At 56.0% G+C, this 16,446-nt stretch overlaps 2 protein-coding genes across 8 annotated transcripts in view; one reads left to right on the forward strand and one right to left on the reverse strand.

The window, feature by feature from the left end:
• Positions 1 to 3,916, forward strand: part of SLC25A39 (solute carrier family 25 member 39) — a 14,444-nt gene extending 10,528 nt beyond the window's left edge. The window contains exons 1-12 of one of the 3 annotated variants that reach the window (XM_019665672.1): positions 199 to 466; positions 559 to 658; positions 791 to 850; positions 954 to 998; positions 1,245 to 1,354; positions 1,718 to 1,785; positions 1,930 to 2,054; positions 2,233 to 2,406; positions 2,742 to 2,851; positions 3,061 to 3,142; positions 3,223 to 3,303; positions 3,391 to 3,916. In XM_019665672.1, the coding sequence (XP_019521217.1) occupies positions 574 to 658; positions 791 to 850; positions 954 to 998; positions 1,245 to 1,354; positions 1,718 to 1,785; positions 1,930 to 2,054; positions 2,233 to 2,406; positions 2,742 to 2,851; positions 3,061 to 3,142; positions 3,223 to 3,303; positions 3,391 to 3,506 (1,056 nt within the window). In that variant the 5' untranslated portion in view covers positions 199 to 466; positions 559 to 573 and the 3' untranslated portion in view covers positions 3,507 to 3,916. Of the gene's footprint in view, positions 1 to 198; positions 467 to 558; positions 659 to 790; positions 851 to 953; positions 999 to 1,220; positions 1,355 to 1,717; positions 1,786 to 1,929; positions 2,055 to 2,232; positions 2,407 to 2,741; positions 2,852 to 3,060; positions 3,143 to 3,222; positions 3,304 to 3,390 lie in introns of those variants that run through there. The other 2 variants (XM_019665669.1, XM_019665671.1) reach the window with 2 other exon arrangements.
• A 657-nt stretch (positions 3,917 to 4,573) lies between these two features.
• RUNDC3A (RUN domain containing 3A) lies at positions 4,574 to 13,770 on the reverse strand. Of its 5 annotated transcripts, none has more exons than XM_019665665.1 (11): positions 13,417 to 13,770; positions 9,741 to 9,856; positions 9,250 to 9,386; positions 8,981 to 9,066; positions 8,014 to 8,103; positions 7,832 to 7,912; positions 7,498 to 7,663; positions 7,231 to 7,388; positions 6,349 to 6,489; positions 6,132 to 6,238; positions 4,574 to 5,155 (listed from the first exon to the last, which is right to left on the reverse strand). In XM_019665665.1, the coding sequence occupies exons 1-11, from the start codon at positions 13,521 to 13,523 to the stop codon at positions 5,013 to 5,015; spliced, it is 1,332 nt and encodes a 443-aa protein (XP_019521210.1). In that variant the 5' UTR covers positions 13,524 to 13,770; the 3' UTR covers positions 4,574 to 5,012. The 5 variants fall into 5 exon arrangements, with proteins under 5 accessions (XP_019521210.1, XP_019521211.1, XP_019521209.1 ...); XM_019665666.1 differs by having other exon boundaries at positions 9,250 to 9,383; positions 13,417 to 13,769; XM_019665664.1 differs by having other exon boundaries at positions 9,250 to 9,398; positions 13,417 to 13,769.
• Between the last annotated feature and the right edge of the window lie 2,676 nt (positions 13,771 to 16,446).

A 16,446-nucleotide genomic window follows, 5' to 3' on the forward strand; every position in this document is an offset into this window, starting at 1 on the left:
CCGGGCTTCCAGCCTGCAGTCCCGAAAGAGCGGTTGGACCCTTCGGTGCCATCGGGTTTGTTCACACATTTCCCTCACTGCCCTGCGCCACCTCTCCAGGCTCGGTGACTCGGGGCTCGCTTGTGCCAGCCTCGGGGCTGGGTCCTGGAGTTGGGGGGCACAGGGAGGTGACTCAGGCGTTTTGATCTTTGAGCCCCCCCCCCCGGGGCCAACCTGGACGCCTGCGCTAAGGAAGTGCACTGTAAGCCTGCGGATAAGGAAATGGCAGTGGCCATTATTGCCCATTAACCAACGGGTGACTCTCCCAGCTTGCTTACTAACTACTCCCAGAGTGACCTTGGGCAAGTTACCAAACCTCTTTGAGCCTCAGTCTTAGCAAAGCGGAGCTGACAATAACCGCTTTAAAAGGTTATTGTGAGGATCGCTTGAACTCATACTCTGTGAGAGAACGGATTGAGGGATCCAGGTAAAGTCCAAAAGTGCCCTGCCTCACTTCTCCCCTGCCACTGACTCCTGTTTCGTAAGCTGGAGCTCCACTGACTGAGCTTTGTTTTTCAGAACTGAGACTACAGGATGGATGACCAGGATCCTGGGGGCATTAGTCCCCTCCAACAAATGGTGGCCTCAGGTGCAGGGGCTGTGGTCACCTCCCTCTTCAGTAAGACCTGGGGAGGTGGGGCGAGGGCAGCTGGGGACTGGGGCAGACCAGATATTGGAGGTGACTGGGTCCTAGAGGAGGGATCAGGAGTGGGGTCCTAAAAGGAGTCTTCAGGCATATCCTCTTTCTCAGTGACGCCCCTGGACGTGGTGAAGGTCCGCTTGCAGTCTCAACGCCCCTCAGTGACCAGCGGTGAGTGCAGGACCCCGGAGCCAATAGGGGGTGGTGCCTGGGCAAAAAAGGATCTCCCAAAGATGGGGTCTCTGCTGACTTGAGGGGCTGCCTTGTATTTTAGAGCTGATGCCTCCCTCCAGACTCTGGAGCCTCTCCTATGCCAAATGTGAGTGCCCCAAGCCACAGGGAGCCTGTCGGGTCAGGGGAGGGAGTGTCCCAGTCTTCCCAGGGCACTTGGTCCCACAGCCATGGACTAACACATGGTCCTATCAGCCAGTCCAAAGTCCTGCACAAGAGTGTCCACCTAGGGACCCCAGCCTCTGCTGGCCCTCCAGGGACAGGGCCGTACCACCTCCCTGGCATCCTAATGCTCCCTCCCTTTCCCCAGTGCCCTCCTCTCTTCGACCCACAGGGAAGTGCCTCCTGTACTGCAATGGTGTCCTGGAGCCCCTGTACCTGTGCCCAAATGGTGCCCGCTGTGCTACTTGGTTTCAGGACCCCACTCGCTTCACTGGCACCATGGTGAGCCGCTGTGCCCTCAGCTGGGTCTGTAGGCATTCCTGAGGGATTCAGATTGCTTGGGCAGCAGACCCAGGAAAGAACGGGTGGTGCAAAGCATGTAGGGGCTGCCAGTTCAATTTGGGAAAGGCTTCCCTGATGAGGTGGTGCCGCCACGAGGTTTTGAAGGATGAATGGGAAGGAGTCCACCTGGAGCCAAATGGGGAATTGCATGCGTGGAGTCCTGAGGGGCAACAGCCTCCCAGCAGAACCCAGGGATGTGGGCAGAGGTGAGGGCATCAGGCTAGGGCCCAGCCTGGGCCAGCCCCATCACAGGCCTTGTTCATGTTCATCCTTCTTCCTCTGGGCTGGTGTCTGCTTGGCCAGGATGCCTTTGTGAAGATCGTGAGACACGAGGGCACCAGGACCCTGTGGAGTGGCCTCCCAGCCACCCTGTGAGTGTCCTAGTCCTGCATGTTGCTTTCTCCCATGCACTGCTGATCCCTTGCTCACCTGTTGGCTGGCTGGGTGGGGCACAGGCGGCCTGGGAGATTTAGGAGCCTTTGGGAGTCCCGGCTAACCTCTGTTTACACCCACAGGGTGATGACTGTGCCAGCAACTGCCATCTACTTCACCGCCTACGACCAACTCAAGACCTTCCTAAGTGGTCGAGCCCTCACCTCTGATCTCTACGCACCCATGGTGGCTGGCGCACTGGCCCGCTGTGAGCACAGCCCTGGGCCCTTGATCTCCCTCTCACCCCACCTGTACCTGAGCCCAGTCCTAGCTCCCAGCTCTACTCTCTGCCGGCTTAGGGGTGGGGGGATGTCTTGGGCCCTTAGACCCTGAGGTAGGTTGCCACTGGGACCTGTGAGCTGACCTCTCCTCACTGTTCCCTGCAGTGGGCACCGTGACTGTGATCAGTCCCCTGGAGCTGGTACGGACGAAGTTGCAGGCTCAGCATGTGTCATACCGGGAGCTGGGTACCTGTGTCCGTGCTGCCGTGGCTCAAGGTGGCTGGCGCTCACTGTGGCTGGGCTGGGGCCCCACTGCCCTTCGCGATGTACCCTTTTCAGGTAGGCACCAGGGGTTTAGGGGTTGGGGGCAGGGAGCCCTTGGATGATGTACAAGAGGTCTACAGCCAAGTCCCCACTTTAGTACTAACCTTGAAGGCACTTCTCTGAGCCCTGACTATTTCATCTGTGAAATGGGCCCAGCAGGCAGTGTATTTGCCCAGGTTTTCTCATGAGATCATTCCTAGAGGTCCTGTTACAGAAACTGTCGTGTAGTAGGCAGGCCTCATAACTAGGAGGGAATGGTCGTGATATATATAGGTCGTTGAAAGATGGGAGGTCTGGGACCTACCCCACTGCCCTTTCTATCTCCAATGAGTGTACCCCATGCCCCCAAGCCCTGTACTGGTTCAACTATGAACTGGTGAAGAGCTGGCTGAGCGGGCTCAGGCCAAAGGACCAGACATCGGTGGGCATCAGCTTTGTGGCTGGCGGTATCTCAGGGACGGTGAGTTCACTGGGCTGGGGGTGAGGCTGGCAGAGGTGTCCTTGGGTGGGGTTGCCCCAGAGGAATGCTTGCATGGCAGTGCAGCGGCTGCCTGTCGAGAAGCAAGCTCACCCTCCCTGGTGATAAGGCTGGCAGACCCTGGCTGAATGCAAGGGATGGGGGTCCTGGGAATGAAGACAAGCCCTCACCCCCCCACCCCACCCCACCAGGTGGCAGCCATCCTGACTCTACCCTTCGATGTGGTGAAGACTCAACGCCAGGTCGCACTGGGAGCGGTGGAGGCTGTGAGAGGTGAGGGGCCTAGCTGGCATGGGGAGGGGACAGGTGGGGGTCCCAGTAGGGTCTGACCGGGCCATGCCTGATGTCTACAGTGTCACCTCTGCATGCCGACTCCACCTGGCTGCTGCTGCGGAGGATCCGGGCTGAGTCGGGCACCAGGGGCCTTTTCGCAGGTGAGTGTCTGTGTGTGTCCAGGCCTTGATGGGGTTGGGGCCCCCTGGGACCCGAGCTCCAAACCCAGCCTCCCCCTCCCACTGCAGGCTTCCTCCCAAGGATCATCAAGGCTGCTCCCTCCTGTGCCATCATGATCAGCACATATGAGTTCGGCAAAAGCTTCTTCCAGAGACTCAACCAGGAACAGCCTCTGGGCCCGTGAAGGGAGTGAAAGGATGGAGGCGATGAGGGGCCTGGTTTCTTCCCTGGATGGGGTGGGGCAGGAGGAGACCGAGCCAAGTGCCTTGTCCTCATGGGAGGGGACTCATTTTTCTTCCCTCAACTCAGAACCCCAGGGGTTAGGGGCTGCCCTTCTGGGCCTGCTCAGGCCCCCCTCAGACAGCTTTCTTCCTGCTGGTCCTCATTCCCAAGCCCCAAGGATCATCACTTTTCCACCCCATCCCCCAAGTTCAAGACCAAATCTGTTAACTCCCTACCCTCCCACCCACCCCTGTCCATTTCTCTGTGTGTTTGTTGTACCTTGGCCTGCCCCCAGGAGTCACAAAACCCTGGGCCTGGCATAGTCTGAACCCATCCCTGTTAATTCCTTGAGTGTAAAGATGGTGAACTTCTCTACGGTGCCTGTGACTGCAGGGGGGCTGTGGGGTGGGGTGAGGCAAGTGGGACTTGGTGAGTGATTTGCACAGAGGAGGCCTGGAAGGGACCTTGGTGTTGGCTTTGGATGCCCAGGTGATGCCCATGTAGAGGACCACCCCCTAAATTGAGTGAGGACCCAGAGTTGGGGTGGGCAACAAGCAATACCCTGGTAATGTTAGGGCCAGGGTGGAGGGTGGTGAGACTCCCAAGGGCACATTTCAGTGGCGACAGAGGAGGGAGGGTTGCCTCACTGCCAGGCTTTGGCCTAAAGGAAGGGTCTGTAACTTTGGGCCAAAGCTGAATTGCTTGGGATGATGGAAGAAAATGGCCCTGCCAGAGGTTGCCTCCTCCATCCTGCTCCCCAGTCTTATCTGCCTGGGGTTGAGCAACCTGAGTATCAGGTTGAAGGGGCACTTAGGTGTCTTGGTCCTGCCCTGGGGGGACCTAATACTCAGGACACTTCATACAAAAGACCCCCACTCCCTGAACTGTGGTGACCCGCCTGCTCCCACGGGATGCACACTGATCCTATGTGGTCCAGCATCACCTTGGTTTTGGGCCCAGCACTGGCTCCATCACATTCTGCCAACCTCAGGACAGGGCCCTGTGCCAGCCCCCACAGACAAGGCTACCTTCAGTCCTCTGGTTTTTATTTGCCTGATACCCTCAGAGCCCCTGCCCTGGGGGCTGAGGAAGAAGTGACTCAAGGGAATGAATACATGGGAACAGACAAGAAAGGTGGGAGAGGTGAGGGTGCTGAGGCTGGGCCCCAAGCTCCTGAGGAGGGTGGGGGAGATGAGCAAAGAGTCCTGGAGTGAGTCAGCCAGGCATTAGTCACCAGAACGGAGCAAGCTTCCCCAAGGGCTCCTTGTGGCCCTGGTGCCCCCACCTCACCCAACCTGCTTCCTTGGGCAGGAAGCTAAAACCAGAAGCAAAGGGAGTCTTTCCTGAGAGACCCCTGGCTGGGTGGGCAGGATTTTCTGGAAGGATGGCCTGGATTGGGGGACTCTGAGGAAAGGTGGCAGGTGTCTGTGCCCCTGGCAGGGGGGGCTGGCACAGCCCACAGTGCTCCTCAGCTGGGGCTTAGTGCCGGGCTGCCCTCGGGACTGTCGCTCACCAGGCACTCGTTGGATTTGAAGCTCGCCAGGGACTTGCAGCTGGGGATGGAGGCCAGTGAGCCGCAGAGACCCAGCATGGAGGGCGTGGGGTCCTTCCCTGGGGAGAGAGGGTGGGTGAGGCATGTGTGGGGATGGGGGGCATGGGCACAGGCAGTGAAGGGGCAGCCCTCAGGTCACCCCCCAGGAGGCTTCTCATTTCTGCAGCATTTGTCACTTCAATTAAACCTTGATAAGCACCTGCCAGTGCCATGCACAGTGCTGAGGACACTATTGTAATCGTCAGTTTATGTCTCTGTCTCCCCCTGAGGTTCGTCCTCTCTGTCCATTTATTAAACACATGGTGAGCACTTGTTCCGTTCCAAGCACTGGGGATACAGAGAACGGACGAGACATGGTCCCTGCCCTCAAGGAGCTCACAGTCTGATGGGAAGACAGACACACGGACAATCACAAACAGTGTGGCAGGGTCACATGTCCATAGCCTGCCTTGTCTCAAAAGAAGATCTAGGGTCATCCAGTACAGTGTGGGTTTTAGAAAAGACAGGACATCCAGGCACCAGGAAAACTAGGGTGGGAAACCAAGGTGAAGCCATGGGAAGGGCAACACAAAATGCATGCATTGAAGTCCTGGACATTCGCTTGAAGGGAGCCACTAATTCGGCTCTGAGCTTCCTGGCAGCCAAAGAAAAGGGGGAAACAAGGGTCAGGCAAGCGGTTCACAGAATGCATGAGATAAGAGCAAATTATGCAAAGAACTCCCCAAGAATTTGTGAACCCACTGAGGATGTCACTATACTAAAAAGCTATTAATCCCTCACCACATGCCAACAATGGTGATTATGTTAATCAACATCCTCATTTTATAGATGAGAAGGGCTCAGCAAGGTGAATCATTGACCAAGGTCCACAAGAGGAGGCCCAGCTGAGAGTTGCACCAGGGTCTGCCCAACATCCCATACCAAGCCCTTAATTGCTGTGTTAAGCTCTCTGGAAGGACTTGAGTGAATGAGGGAATTGCCCAGGACCTTTAGCCCTTCCTGGAGGGATGCTGTGTGCTGGATTGGGGGACTCACCGATGGGGCCCCAGGGCTCCTCATCCCGCTTGCCCTCTCCCAGGCGCTGGGAGTCTGAACTCAGACTGGCTTCGGCTGACAGCGGCTCCGTGCTCATGAAGCTGTGCCTGTGGCAGAGCAGAGAGCTGATGTATGGGCAGAGGCCTACTGCCCCCCATGCCTCTCTTCCCCAGGAGGGCCCAGCACTCAGACCCAGGCAGAGCCTGGTTGGGCTTACCTCCTCCGGTAGAGTTTGGGGTTGCTGACGCCCTCAGCCCCATTGAGCGTTCCCAGTGATGGCCATTGGTTGACCAGGGGTGTGGTGAGCTCCTTGGAACCCTGGGCTAGGGAAGCGTGGTCACCAGGGATCAGACCTGTCCTGGGATGGGGAGGGGGTGGTCAGGCTGGCTGGGAGAGGGAGCAGAAGTGGGGAAGGGGAGGCTGAGCAAAGGGTGAGGGGAAGGGTTAGGATTGAAACCTGGGTAGCAGAAGTAGGAATAGAATGTTGGGGATTAGTGTGGCAGATCCTGGGAATCGGGGGATGTACTGGGGGTCAGAGGGGTGACAGGGATTAGTGCACTTACATTGGGGGTTAGAGGGAGTAATGGGGTGTTGTGGGAGTCGAGAATAGTGTGGGAATCCTGAAGGGTAGTGAGGGGTCTTGGGAAATCATGCTGGGAGGTCATACATAGGTGATAAAAAGATTTAGGGGGGAAACGTCAGAAGGATGGGTAGGGGTGAGGTCAGGGGTCACCATGGATGATGACAGTCAGTGGGCCAACATTGCAGACTAGAGGGAATAATTCAATTACGTTGAAGGTCACTGAGTAACATCAGATGTCCTTGTGAGTAATGTTGGGGTCCCTGGAGTAATGTTGGATGGCGGGTAATTGAGGGTGAAGTGGGGAGCCGACTTTGGGAGGATTTTATGTTGAGGATAACGTTAGGTCACTGGGGCGGGCGCTGGGTGAAGGGGATGGGGTCCGTGGTATGATGCTGGTGGTCGGTTGAGCTGGATACGGGTATCAGGAAGAGTGAGGTTAGAGTCAGGGAGAACGATGTGGGGGTTCCCTGGGGTGATGTGGCCGGGGTCAGGGTTTAGGGTGGCAGCGGCGCTCACAGCTGCTCCTGCAGCTCCAGGATCACGCCTTCTAGCTCCCGCTTCTCGCGCTGGTTCTGCGCCGCTGCCTCCTCCAGCTGCAGCTGCAGCCGCCGGTTCTCCGCCTCCAGGTCCTTCAGCTGTGACTCACGCAGACGCACCAGCTCTTCCAGGTAACCCTGCAGGAAGCCGGCTCAGCCCGGGCGGCAGGAGGCGGGTCCCTGCAGCCGCCTGGCCCGTCTCCCTCCCCCGCCCAGCTCCCCGCCACCAACGCAGCGCACCGCGCACCTTCTGCGCGTAGACGATGCGGAATTTCTGTTCCATCTTGTGCCACTTGCTGTACCAGCTGTCCTCGTCGGTAACTAGCGGCAGGTACGGGTGCTCGGGTGAGTTGTCCTCACTCGTGCTGCTCTCGGCGCTGTGCCGCTCCTCTTCGTCCGTCAGGTAATCGTAGCTTGGGGGAGGGAGTAGTGAATACCCGCCAGCCCGGCCCTGTGCTAGCGGCCCAAGCGGCCCCTTTGGGCTGGGGTCTGCGGTAGCCGCCCAGCCAGCCCCCTGCCGGCATCCCCGCCCCTAGGGGCGGGGGTCTGCCCGCATCCACTGCAACAATCGGGTTTCTCACCTCTGGGTGAACTTTAGGTAGGGCGTGTAATCGATGACCACGGGGGTCTTCCCGTCCAGCACTTCACCCTTTAAGCAAAAGCTGGGGGCATAGGACGCACAGAGTTGGGGGTGGGTGTGAGGGGGTGGGGGTGTGCACATTGGCAGGGGCACACTCCACCACCACTGCCACCCAGACCCCACCTGAAGTCTATGGCACTCAGTCCAATCAGCATCCCTGTGAGCACCGTGGCTTCCTCCCTCAGCATGATGGCTCCGGAGTCATAGAAACGTCTGTGGGGAGGAGGAGGGACTGATGGTGCAGCATCCTTCCTGTGCCCCATCCCTCAGGACCTCTCTTGCTGGGCTTCCTACAAACCTTTCCTAGAGGAAGGAGGTATCTCCTTCCTACTCAGCCCTCAGGTGAGGCTCTCGTGTCTCCCTCAGACTGGGATAGCATCACAGGGGATAGCACCTGTGTCTCCCACCTATTAGAACGTATGTCCACTAAGAACAGACTCTCCTCCAACCTCTGAACTACTCCTTTCCCATCAAGTACTGAGTCCCTCAGATCCTTAAAATCAGGAAACAAGTTCTAATCGTTAGAGTTTGGCATACTGTAGATGCTCAAAACTATGTTGATGTGAACTCTGAAATGTGAGGACAGACCAGAGACAGAATGCAGTAAAAACATCTACTTCACACCACTCCCCACCAGCACATTCTGCCTGTGACCCTGCCCCAGGTCCAATCTCTCTACCAACCCACAGTGTAGGGAATGAAGCTCTGCGCTGGGACTCTGCAGTCCATTGTTCGGGGGAGCAAGTAGGGCTGTGTGTTGTAGGGCATGGAACAAGGCCAACAAGTGAAATGATACATAGTTGAGGATTTGTCCAGAGGTGTGTGTAAAGGTAGAGCTGTATATGAGACTGGTGCTGAAAAGTGATGGGGATAATGAATTTGACTTGAAAGAGATGGTGGTGCCAAAGGAGTGTTTCAGGACAGCAAGGGGGCTGACCTGTAGACAATCTGGGAGAGGGAACGAGTGGTGCATCCTGGGAGTTGTAGTCCAGGTACTGAAGATTGCTGCAGGAACTTAAGGATCAAGTGTGTTTAGGCAGTGAATGTGTACACTGGGACCTGTGGTCCGAGCTGACCGAGAGGGTCTGACCTGGTGGTCCGGGTGTCCCGCAGAGCTGTGGTGATATATTCCGACATGCGCTTCTCCATCAGTGCTACCCGGATCCATGCCCGGCCCTGGAAAGCATGCTCACCTTTACTTGCTGCCCGGAAAGGACCCATGTGTGCACCACTGGGTCTGGACCTCCTGTGGGTCTTCTCCCCAGTGCCCGTGGCAGGTGAGGACCAAGGAGCAGGCAGTCCCCCTGTATCCAGAGCAGGGAGCAGCTGCTCTGGCCCTGCCTGTTGCAGGCCCCTCACCTTGGCTCGGGCTGTGCTGATGTTCTCCATGTTCTCGATGCTGCTCACACAGTTGTTGGGCACTTTACTGCAGGCCAGCCGGATATAGTCCCAGAAGCCCCGCTGCCCATCTGAGCTGAACCAGCTCACAGGACCTGCTGGGGCACAGGCTGAGCCAGGGCAGGGAGGGGGCTCAGCAAGACTAAGGAGTTTGGAGAGGGTCCATGTAATGGGGCAAACACATGCATAAATATAAGCAGCCATGCACGCACATAATGCCTACCCCAAACGTATGTGCACACACATGCATGTACACAAAGGGCATGCCAGCATATGACTGCATGCCCAGAAGACCCCCTTCCATCTTCCCAGCTCTGCACATGGCCCAGAATTGGGGCCATGGTTAGTGATGGGGTTCAGAAAGCCACAGAGTAGACCAGAGGGGGGTGGCTGGAAGCTAAAGGCTGGAAGTTGGGAGGACTGGGCCCTGAGGGACAGGAACCTGGGCCCACCTTTGAAACGGTGACTGAGGATCTGCTCTAAGATGGCTGCAAAGTTCACAAACTCCTCAGATGAGTCATCGATGGGCTCTGCCGTGTACTTCTCCAGCAGTGTTTTCACAGAGAACCTGAGTGGAGGTAGGGAGAAGGGGCAGTGGGGTGTCAGGTGAGAAGGCAGGGAGATGGTGGTAAGGGAAGGGCACCAGGGAAAGAAGGGCAGGGAAGAGGTTATGGGGTGGCAGAGGGAAACAGGGTGGGAGACAGGTGAGAGTATAGTGACCATAGAGGTGCTGTGACATGGAGTGCTAGGGTGACAGGAGGGAGACTGATTGACAAACTGGGTGACAGGAGAGGTGACATCCAGAGAAAGGAAGCTTTGGGAACAAGGTTTGAGAGGCAATGAAACAATAGGTAGAAAGTCGAGGAACTTAGAGTCAGGGGACTGTCCCACAGCCCTTCCACCTTGCCTACCCTTTGGAGTTGCATTCTCTATGTGTGTGGGTTGGGGGTCAGTTAGGAGTTAGAAGCCAGTTTGTGCCCCTGCCCTGAGCTGTCTTCTGCTCTTGCTGCGAAAACCTTCAGCCCCTTCTGGAGTGGGGTTCACCTATGCCAGGGCCTGTGAGTTGGCTCTGAGCACATGGGACGTGGGCATGCATGGTGGCCAGGTGGGCTCTCAGCACATGGAGACCCTGGCTTACCCCTTTTCCTTCCCAGCTTGGCCGCCCACACACCAGCTGTCCAGAACCCGGTGGTGCAGTGCTGGGACCAGGGAAGTGCAGGGCGTGGGTCCGACACACACACTGGGTAGGAGTGGGCATTGGAACAGATCTCTGGAAGGGGCCTTGGGGCCCTGACACCTGGCTTCTCAGAGAGGAATGGAGTCAAGGGAAGCCAACGGGGCTGAGGGACTGCCCTCTCTCCAATCCTGCTGGAAGCCCCCAATCCCTCTGCAATCCCTACGCCTACAATCTCCACCTACCATGGCTACAGTGGATGGGGCAGGGCTGGGGACACGGCTCCCAACATGCCATTATTACCCTATTGTGGGTGGCAGAGCAGATATGGGGCCTGCGTAGAATTGTCCTTTTCCCCCTAAGCTTATCAAGCCCTTTAATGTGCCAAACACTATGCTTTTCGTGTATTATCTCCTCCATCCCTACAACAGTGCTGGGAGGTAGTTCCTCTTATTATCCCCATCATCCCCATTTCACAGATAAGGCAACTGTGAGCCCAAGAGGTTGACTGATCTGTTCAGAGTCACACAGCTTGTGAGGAGTCAAGTAGGTACGTCTGATTCCAAAGCCCTTGCTCTTTCTGCTACATCTTATGGCCTCCTGGTGTCTGTCACAATTACCAAGGACCCGAGCAGTCCCTGCCCCCTCTGCCCTCTGTCCTCCACTCTGCAGGCTCCAGCCCTGGGGCACTGGTCTCCCTGGCTCTCAGGCCAATGGCACAGTTGAGCCCACAGGCCTCCCTCCCTTCCCTTTGGGCTTCAAGTTGGTCTGGCTTGAGATCAGAGCCAAGTCAATGTTGGGGTGGCACTCAGGAGGAGACAGCCTGGTGGACTCAAGTCCTGTTTCCTTGTGATACCCTTGTGGCCTTGGACAAGTCATCTAATCCCCCAGAGGCCCATTGTCCCAAACAGGAATGATAGTACCTGCCTCATTAAATTTTGATTCAGATCCCAGGCAGGACTGAGAGAAGGTGAATGTGTATGGGCAGCAGTTGTGAGGAGCTAGGTCATTAATGGGAAGGTTGGCCCTGCCAGGAGTCTGTATTTAGGGCATTATCTGGAATTCATTATGCAGCCCTCCACACCCTGATGATTTCTTCTGGTCATCGGGGTCAGACCACAGTGGGGGAACGGGGCTGGTTTCAGCATGGCAGCCATCTGCCATCTGTCCTTAGGGGTGCTGCAAAGCTGGTCATCTCCCCTGGGAAGCCCCATGGTGTGTTCCCTGTTAGGAGGTGCAGTGGCTGATGCAGGTTACCATGGAGACAGGGAGGCCAGGGCCCCGGGGAGCTCTCAGCCTGCTAAAGGGAACTGTTCTGGGAGCTGGAGGCAAACCATGTGACAGTGATGAGGTGGCAGGGGCCCGAGGGGTTTCTGAGCCTTTGTCATGCCCCTAATGCCCCCTAAAACTCCATCCCTCACACCACAGCTCTAAGCCCACTTCCTATCTACCAGAGCCTCTGCTTCTGCAGCCTAGACCAAGGGGAGTTCCCTCCTTCTCCACACACTCAAGAAGCCCAGTTGTCCTGGCAGGCAAGAGAAAGAAGAGGAACCTAGGAGGTGAAGAGGGAGAATAGGGACAGGAAGGATGTCATCAGGACAAGGCTATTTTCATGTGCCAGGCACTGGGCTAGGCTCCTACATGGATTATGTCATTACCATTCATTGGTGTGGCTGTTACATATATAATGGGGATGATGAGGCACCCAAGGCTTGGGGTGGTTAGGAGACTTCGCCAATGTTGCACAGCTAATAACTGATGAAGTAAGAGCTTGAACCTAGGACCATCTGGTTTTTACACCACACTGGCAAGGTTTGGAATGTGAGGGTGGAAGCAGTGGCCTGCACTTTGCACTCATCCCTTCTGTAACATTTTAGGCATTTTTACAGAGGTCTGGTGTGCACAGCACTGTGATAGGCACTAGGCATATAGTGATGTGAAACAGGTGCAACGTGGTTGGGTGTGTGCGCAGGAACCTGGGAGGAGTTATAGGACACAGGAGCCAGGGCATCAGGTGGGCACTGATTCCTGGGGAAAGGAGCAGGGCCAAGGTCTATGGGCAGGCAGGTGGGGCTGGCAAGGGAAGACAGCTCCCTGCCCTCAGAGGTGGCGTGGGGGGTGGGGAGGTTGCAGGTGGGGACTGAGGGAGAGAAGCTGAGCAATTGGCCATTCCTGGCTGCAGGGCAGGGCAGGGAAGTGGGAAGGTTCACTTCCTGGGCCCTAGAAAGGTGGGGAATCCTCCCAACCCTGAGACAGCCCCCCCCCCTCAGAGACCAATGGGCCTGCTCTCCCAGTCTTCTCCCCCTGAACCCAGGAGACCCAGGCTTCTTCAGCCAGCCCCTCAGTCCTTCCCACAGCACAGGCAGCACCCTTCAGCCTCCAGTGGATGGAGTCACGGTCTTTGCCCACAGGCCCAGTTGACTCTGCTACAGGCTGCAGCTTCCCAGAAAAGGAGGAGGACACCATCCCTCTCCAGGAATTGAGCAGCATCTTAGCAGCTTCTCCTGAGAAAATCTCCCAGGAAAGCCCCACCTCAGATAGGCCAGGCTGTTGGGTAGGAGTGCGGGTGTGCTTGGAGGGTAGTCACCCCCCTACCCCCTCAGTTCTTCTCTTCCCACTGCCCGTCCGCCCCCAGCAAGAGATCCAGCCATCCCCACCCCTCCCCCTCACGCACAATGTCACTTCCTGGTTCTCACAGGAAGCTGCAGTGCCAATTAAACACCCCTCACCCTCCAGGCCCCAGCCTGGGCATAGGCCTAGCTTGGCCTAGAAGGGTAGGGACCAGACCTCCAAACCCCCTCCCTGGTCTTGGCCTGAGAAAGGACAGTGGATGCTCCTGTTAAGCCTGTGCCTCTCTTTTCTCCCAGGCTGCTTTGCATGCTCATCCAGTTTTCCGCAGCCCGCCCCGGCGCCCCTCTCCGACCACCCCACCCCCACCCTACAGTGGTGCCCACCTGCACACGGTGATCAGGTTCCTACGCTCCACGGCCACATTGCGGGAAGATGCTTTCTTGGAGGACAGCCCCAGAGCCATGGTGGTCTGGACAAAGCTCGCTTCCATTCAGATGTGCGGCCACTGCTGCCGCCGCCAGCTGCCCCCCACCCCGCCCGGCGCTCTGGCCCCCTCGCCGGATCACGGCTGGGCCCTCTGCCCGCCGGGGCCCCGCAACCCCTCTACGGCCATTCCCCTGCTGCAGAGCCGGGTGCCCGGCCCCCTGGCTCCCTCCCCCGGCGGCGGTATCGGAGCAAAACAAGGCCGGGGAGGGAGCTCTCCGAGGTGCTGAGCCGGGGCCCGTCAGCCCCCCTCCCCTTGCCGCCCGCCCCCCCCTCGGCCAGTGACGTCAGGGTCTTCGGGCCCCGCCCCTCGGCAGGCTAGGGACCAATCCGCAAAGGGTGCAGGATTTCAGGGGGAGGGGAGAGGGCCAAGGCCCAAGGGAGAACAGAGGGGGTCCCCAAAAGAGGCAGCGATTAGGAGTAAGAGGGAACATGTGGCCTGTTCTCCACCCCCACTCTCAGAACCCAGGACCCCTCGCTTCACGTGTGAGCTCCAACACCTCTACTCCCCTGTTTCTGACTGTGATCGGTGTCTATCTCAGATTTCTCCCCCTGCTGCCTGTATCCTCACCTCCAGTACCCTCATCCCAGCCCTTTCCCCCACCCATTCAGTATCGGCATTCTCCTCAAGGCCAGGGCCAGGTCTGCGTCCCGAGAGCGCAGGTGGCCCTACACTGCTGACCCAGGAGGCCAAGGAGCAGTCAGAGACACTGCGTATCTGTCTGCGCCAGGGCTCAACTTGGCTGCACCAGCTGGTGGAGTCAACGGCTCCTAAGGTGGGGGATGGGAATCCAAAACCAGCCATGGGAGAGCAGACTGGCAGCTGAGGGCCTGAGCTCTGTGGAGATTCCTAGCAGTAGAAATGGTGCCCACAGTGATGCCAAGGCACAGCTTCCCTTTGGAGTCCTACCCCCTCACACTACCCCTGGGGCAGCTGGTTTTCCTGTTAACCCCTTGTATTGCTGCGTGGTGCCATCAACCCTCTATGCAAGGCCAGGAGGGCACCCGCAAAGCTGGTTGCATCTTTTACCTGAAGTTGGGGAAACTGGAGATACAGTCTGGCTTCCCTGCTGCCCTTTGCCTCCCAGTTGCTGTCTCCCATCCCTGCTCCATTCCCCAATCCAACCTGTTCTCTTTCACTCACTGAAATCCCCAGCTTCCGCAGTCTTTTTGCGTTGATTAAAGGGGCTCTACCCATTTCTCTGGCCTCAGGCATTTTCATCCTAGGGCTCAGCTCATATCTATTCACCAATTCCGCCTACCTACTGGATTTACTCTACTAGTGGATGGTCAATAGCTCCACATTGATTCAGGTGTGCAACCACATCTGAAGATGACCAGAAGGCAGGGACCCTCTGTTAGCACAAACAGGAGGATGAGATGAAAGGCCTATAGACATTTCCAACCCGGACCTGCTCCCTGGGGGCTGGGGAGAAAGTCCTGCCTCCTGCCTCAGATCTCATGCTTACTCAGCCTCAGCCTCAATCTTTGGCTGTTGGGACCTCTGGGACCTTGGTCTTTCAGTTCCTCTTGCTGCTTGCCTCACCTCTAGAAGCCCTCCTTAGCACCCTCTCGCCTCTGGACCATCGCCAGTGGCAATCATGATGTTCTTTTGTTTTTCATTTGCAAGATATATCTTATGCACAAAAGAGCACATAAAACACAAATGTTCAATTTAAAGAATATGGTCAAAGCAAACACCTGTGTCATCTCGACAATCAAGAAATAGAACATTATTAATACCGCAGGACCTTCCTATGCTTCTCCCAGATCTCATCTGCATCCATCCCCCCAAGAGATAACCGCTGTCCTGACTTTTGTGATCATCGTTTCCTTGCTTTTCTTTATGATTTTATCACCTGTGTGTCCATCAATCAAATATAGAGTTTAATGTTGCCAGTGTCTAAACTTTGTAGAAATGGAGTCATACTGTATGAATTTGGTTGTGATTTGCTTCTTTCAGTATTATGTTAGGGAGATTAATTTTTCTAGTATACTAATTCCAGTGTAGTATGTCTATACCATAAATTATCTATTCTACCATTGAGGGTAACTTTGTGTATCAGATAGGGCCTAATCAGATAAATAGAAGCCACCGTATGTATTTCAAATATAGGGGACTTAATGCAGATTACACAGGAGTTGAAAAACTAAAAGAACCAAAAGAGAAAGAACAGTGAGACAACGTAGAACTAGTTAGTAAAGGAAGCAGCAAGGGCTGAGAGAACGTGGGGAAGAGGTGGCATTACTACACCCTAGGAGCCCAGATGGGGATGTGCAGAGTTGGGGCTCAGACGCAAGGGGAGCCGCCAGGGGCTGCGTCTCACTCCTCAGAGGAGCCATCTACAAAGCTGGTTCTTGGAATGCAGAAAGAAGCTGATGGCTGGAGCCACCTTCCAATGATAGAGTGACACTGAACAAAACCAAAAAACTGGAGGGTAGTCCCTTCTCCCTTTGCCTTCCATTACACTCTAGTGTCTCCTATTACCAGAACCTAATAGTAAGCCAGTTATTAATGGAATGGCTTTCTTGTTCCCTTGAGAGGGAAACAAGTTTGCAGAGTCCCAACCCTATCCAGCATCAGAAAGCAGAGACACAAAGAATGGATTTGGAGAAAGAACTAGAAGTAAATAACTGACAGTCAACCCCTTTTTCTGCTCAGCATTTACACACACCTTTGTATGCATATTTGAATAGTAACAATTTCATGACTTTGCCTAACAAGATGCAATTTTCCTTCCCACAAAGATGCTCTGGCGCCCTCCCCCAAAGCCTCTCCAGTAACTGCATCCATGCTCTGGGTGATGCTGATGCCTCTCCTAGTTCAACCACAAAAAAATTGTGTGGTTTTTTTTCCTCTTGTTTAAGAAATCTTCCCTATCTGGAGGTTATGGTGTATTTTCTTATATTACCTTACAAGAGTTTTATAG

The sequence above is a fragment of the Hipposideros armiger genome, unplaced genomic scaffold, assembly GCF_001890085.2.
Source record: "Hipposideros armiger isolate ML-2016 unplaced genomic scaffold, ASM189008v1 scaffold_447, whole genome shotgun sequence".
NCBI lineage: Eukaryota > Metazoa > Chordata > Mammalia > Chiroptera > Hipposideridae > Hipposideros > Hipposideros armiger.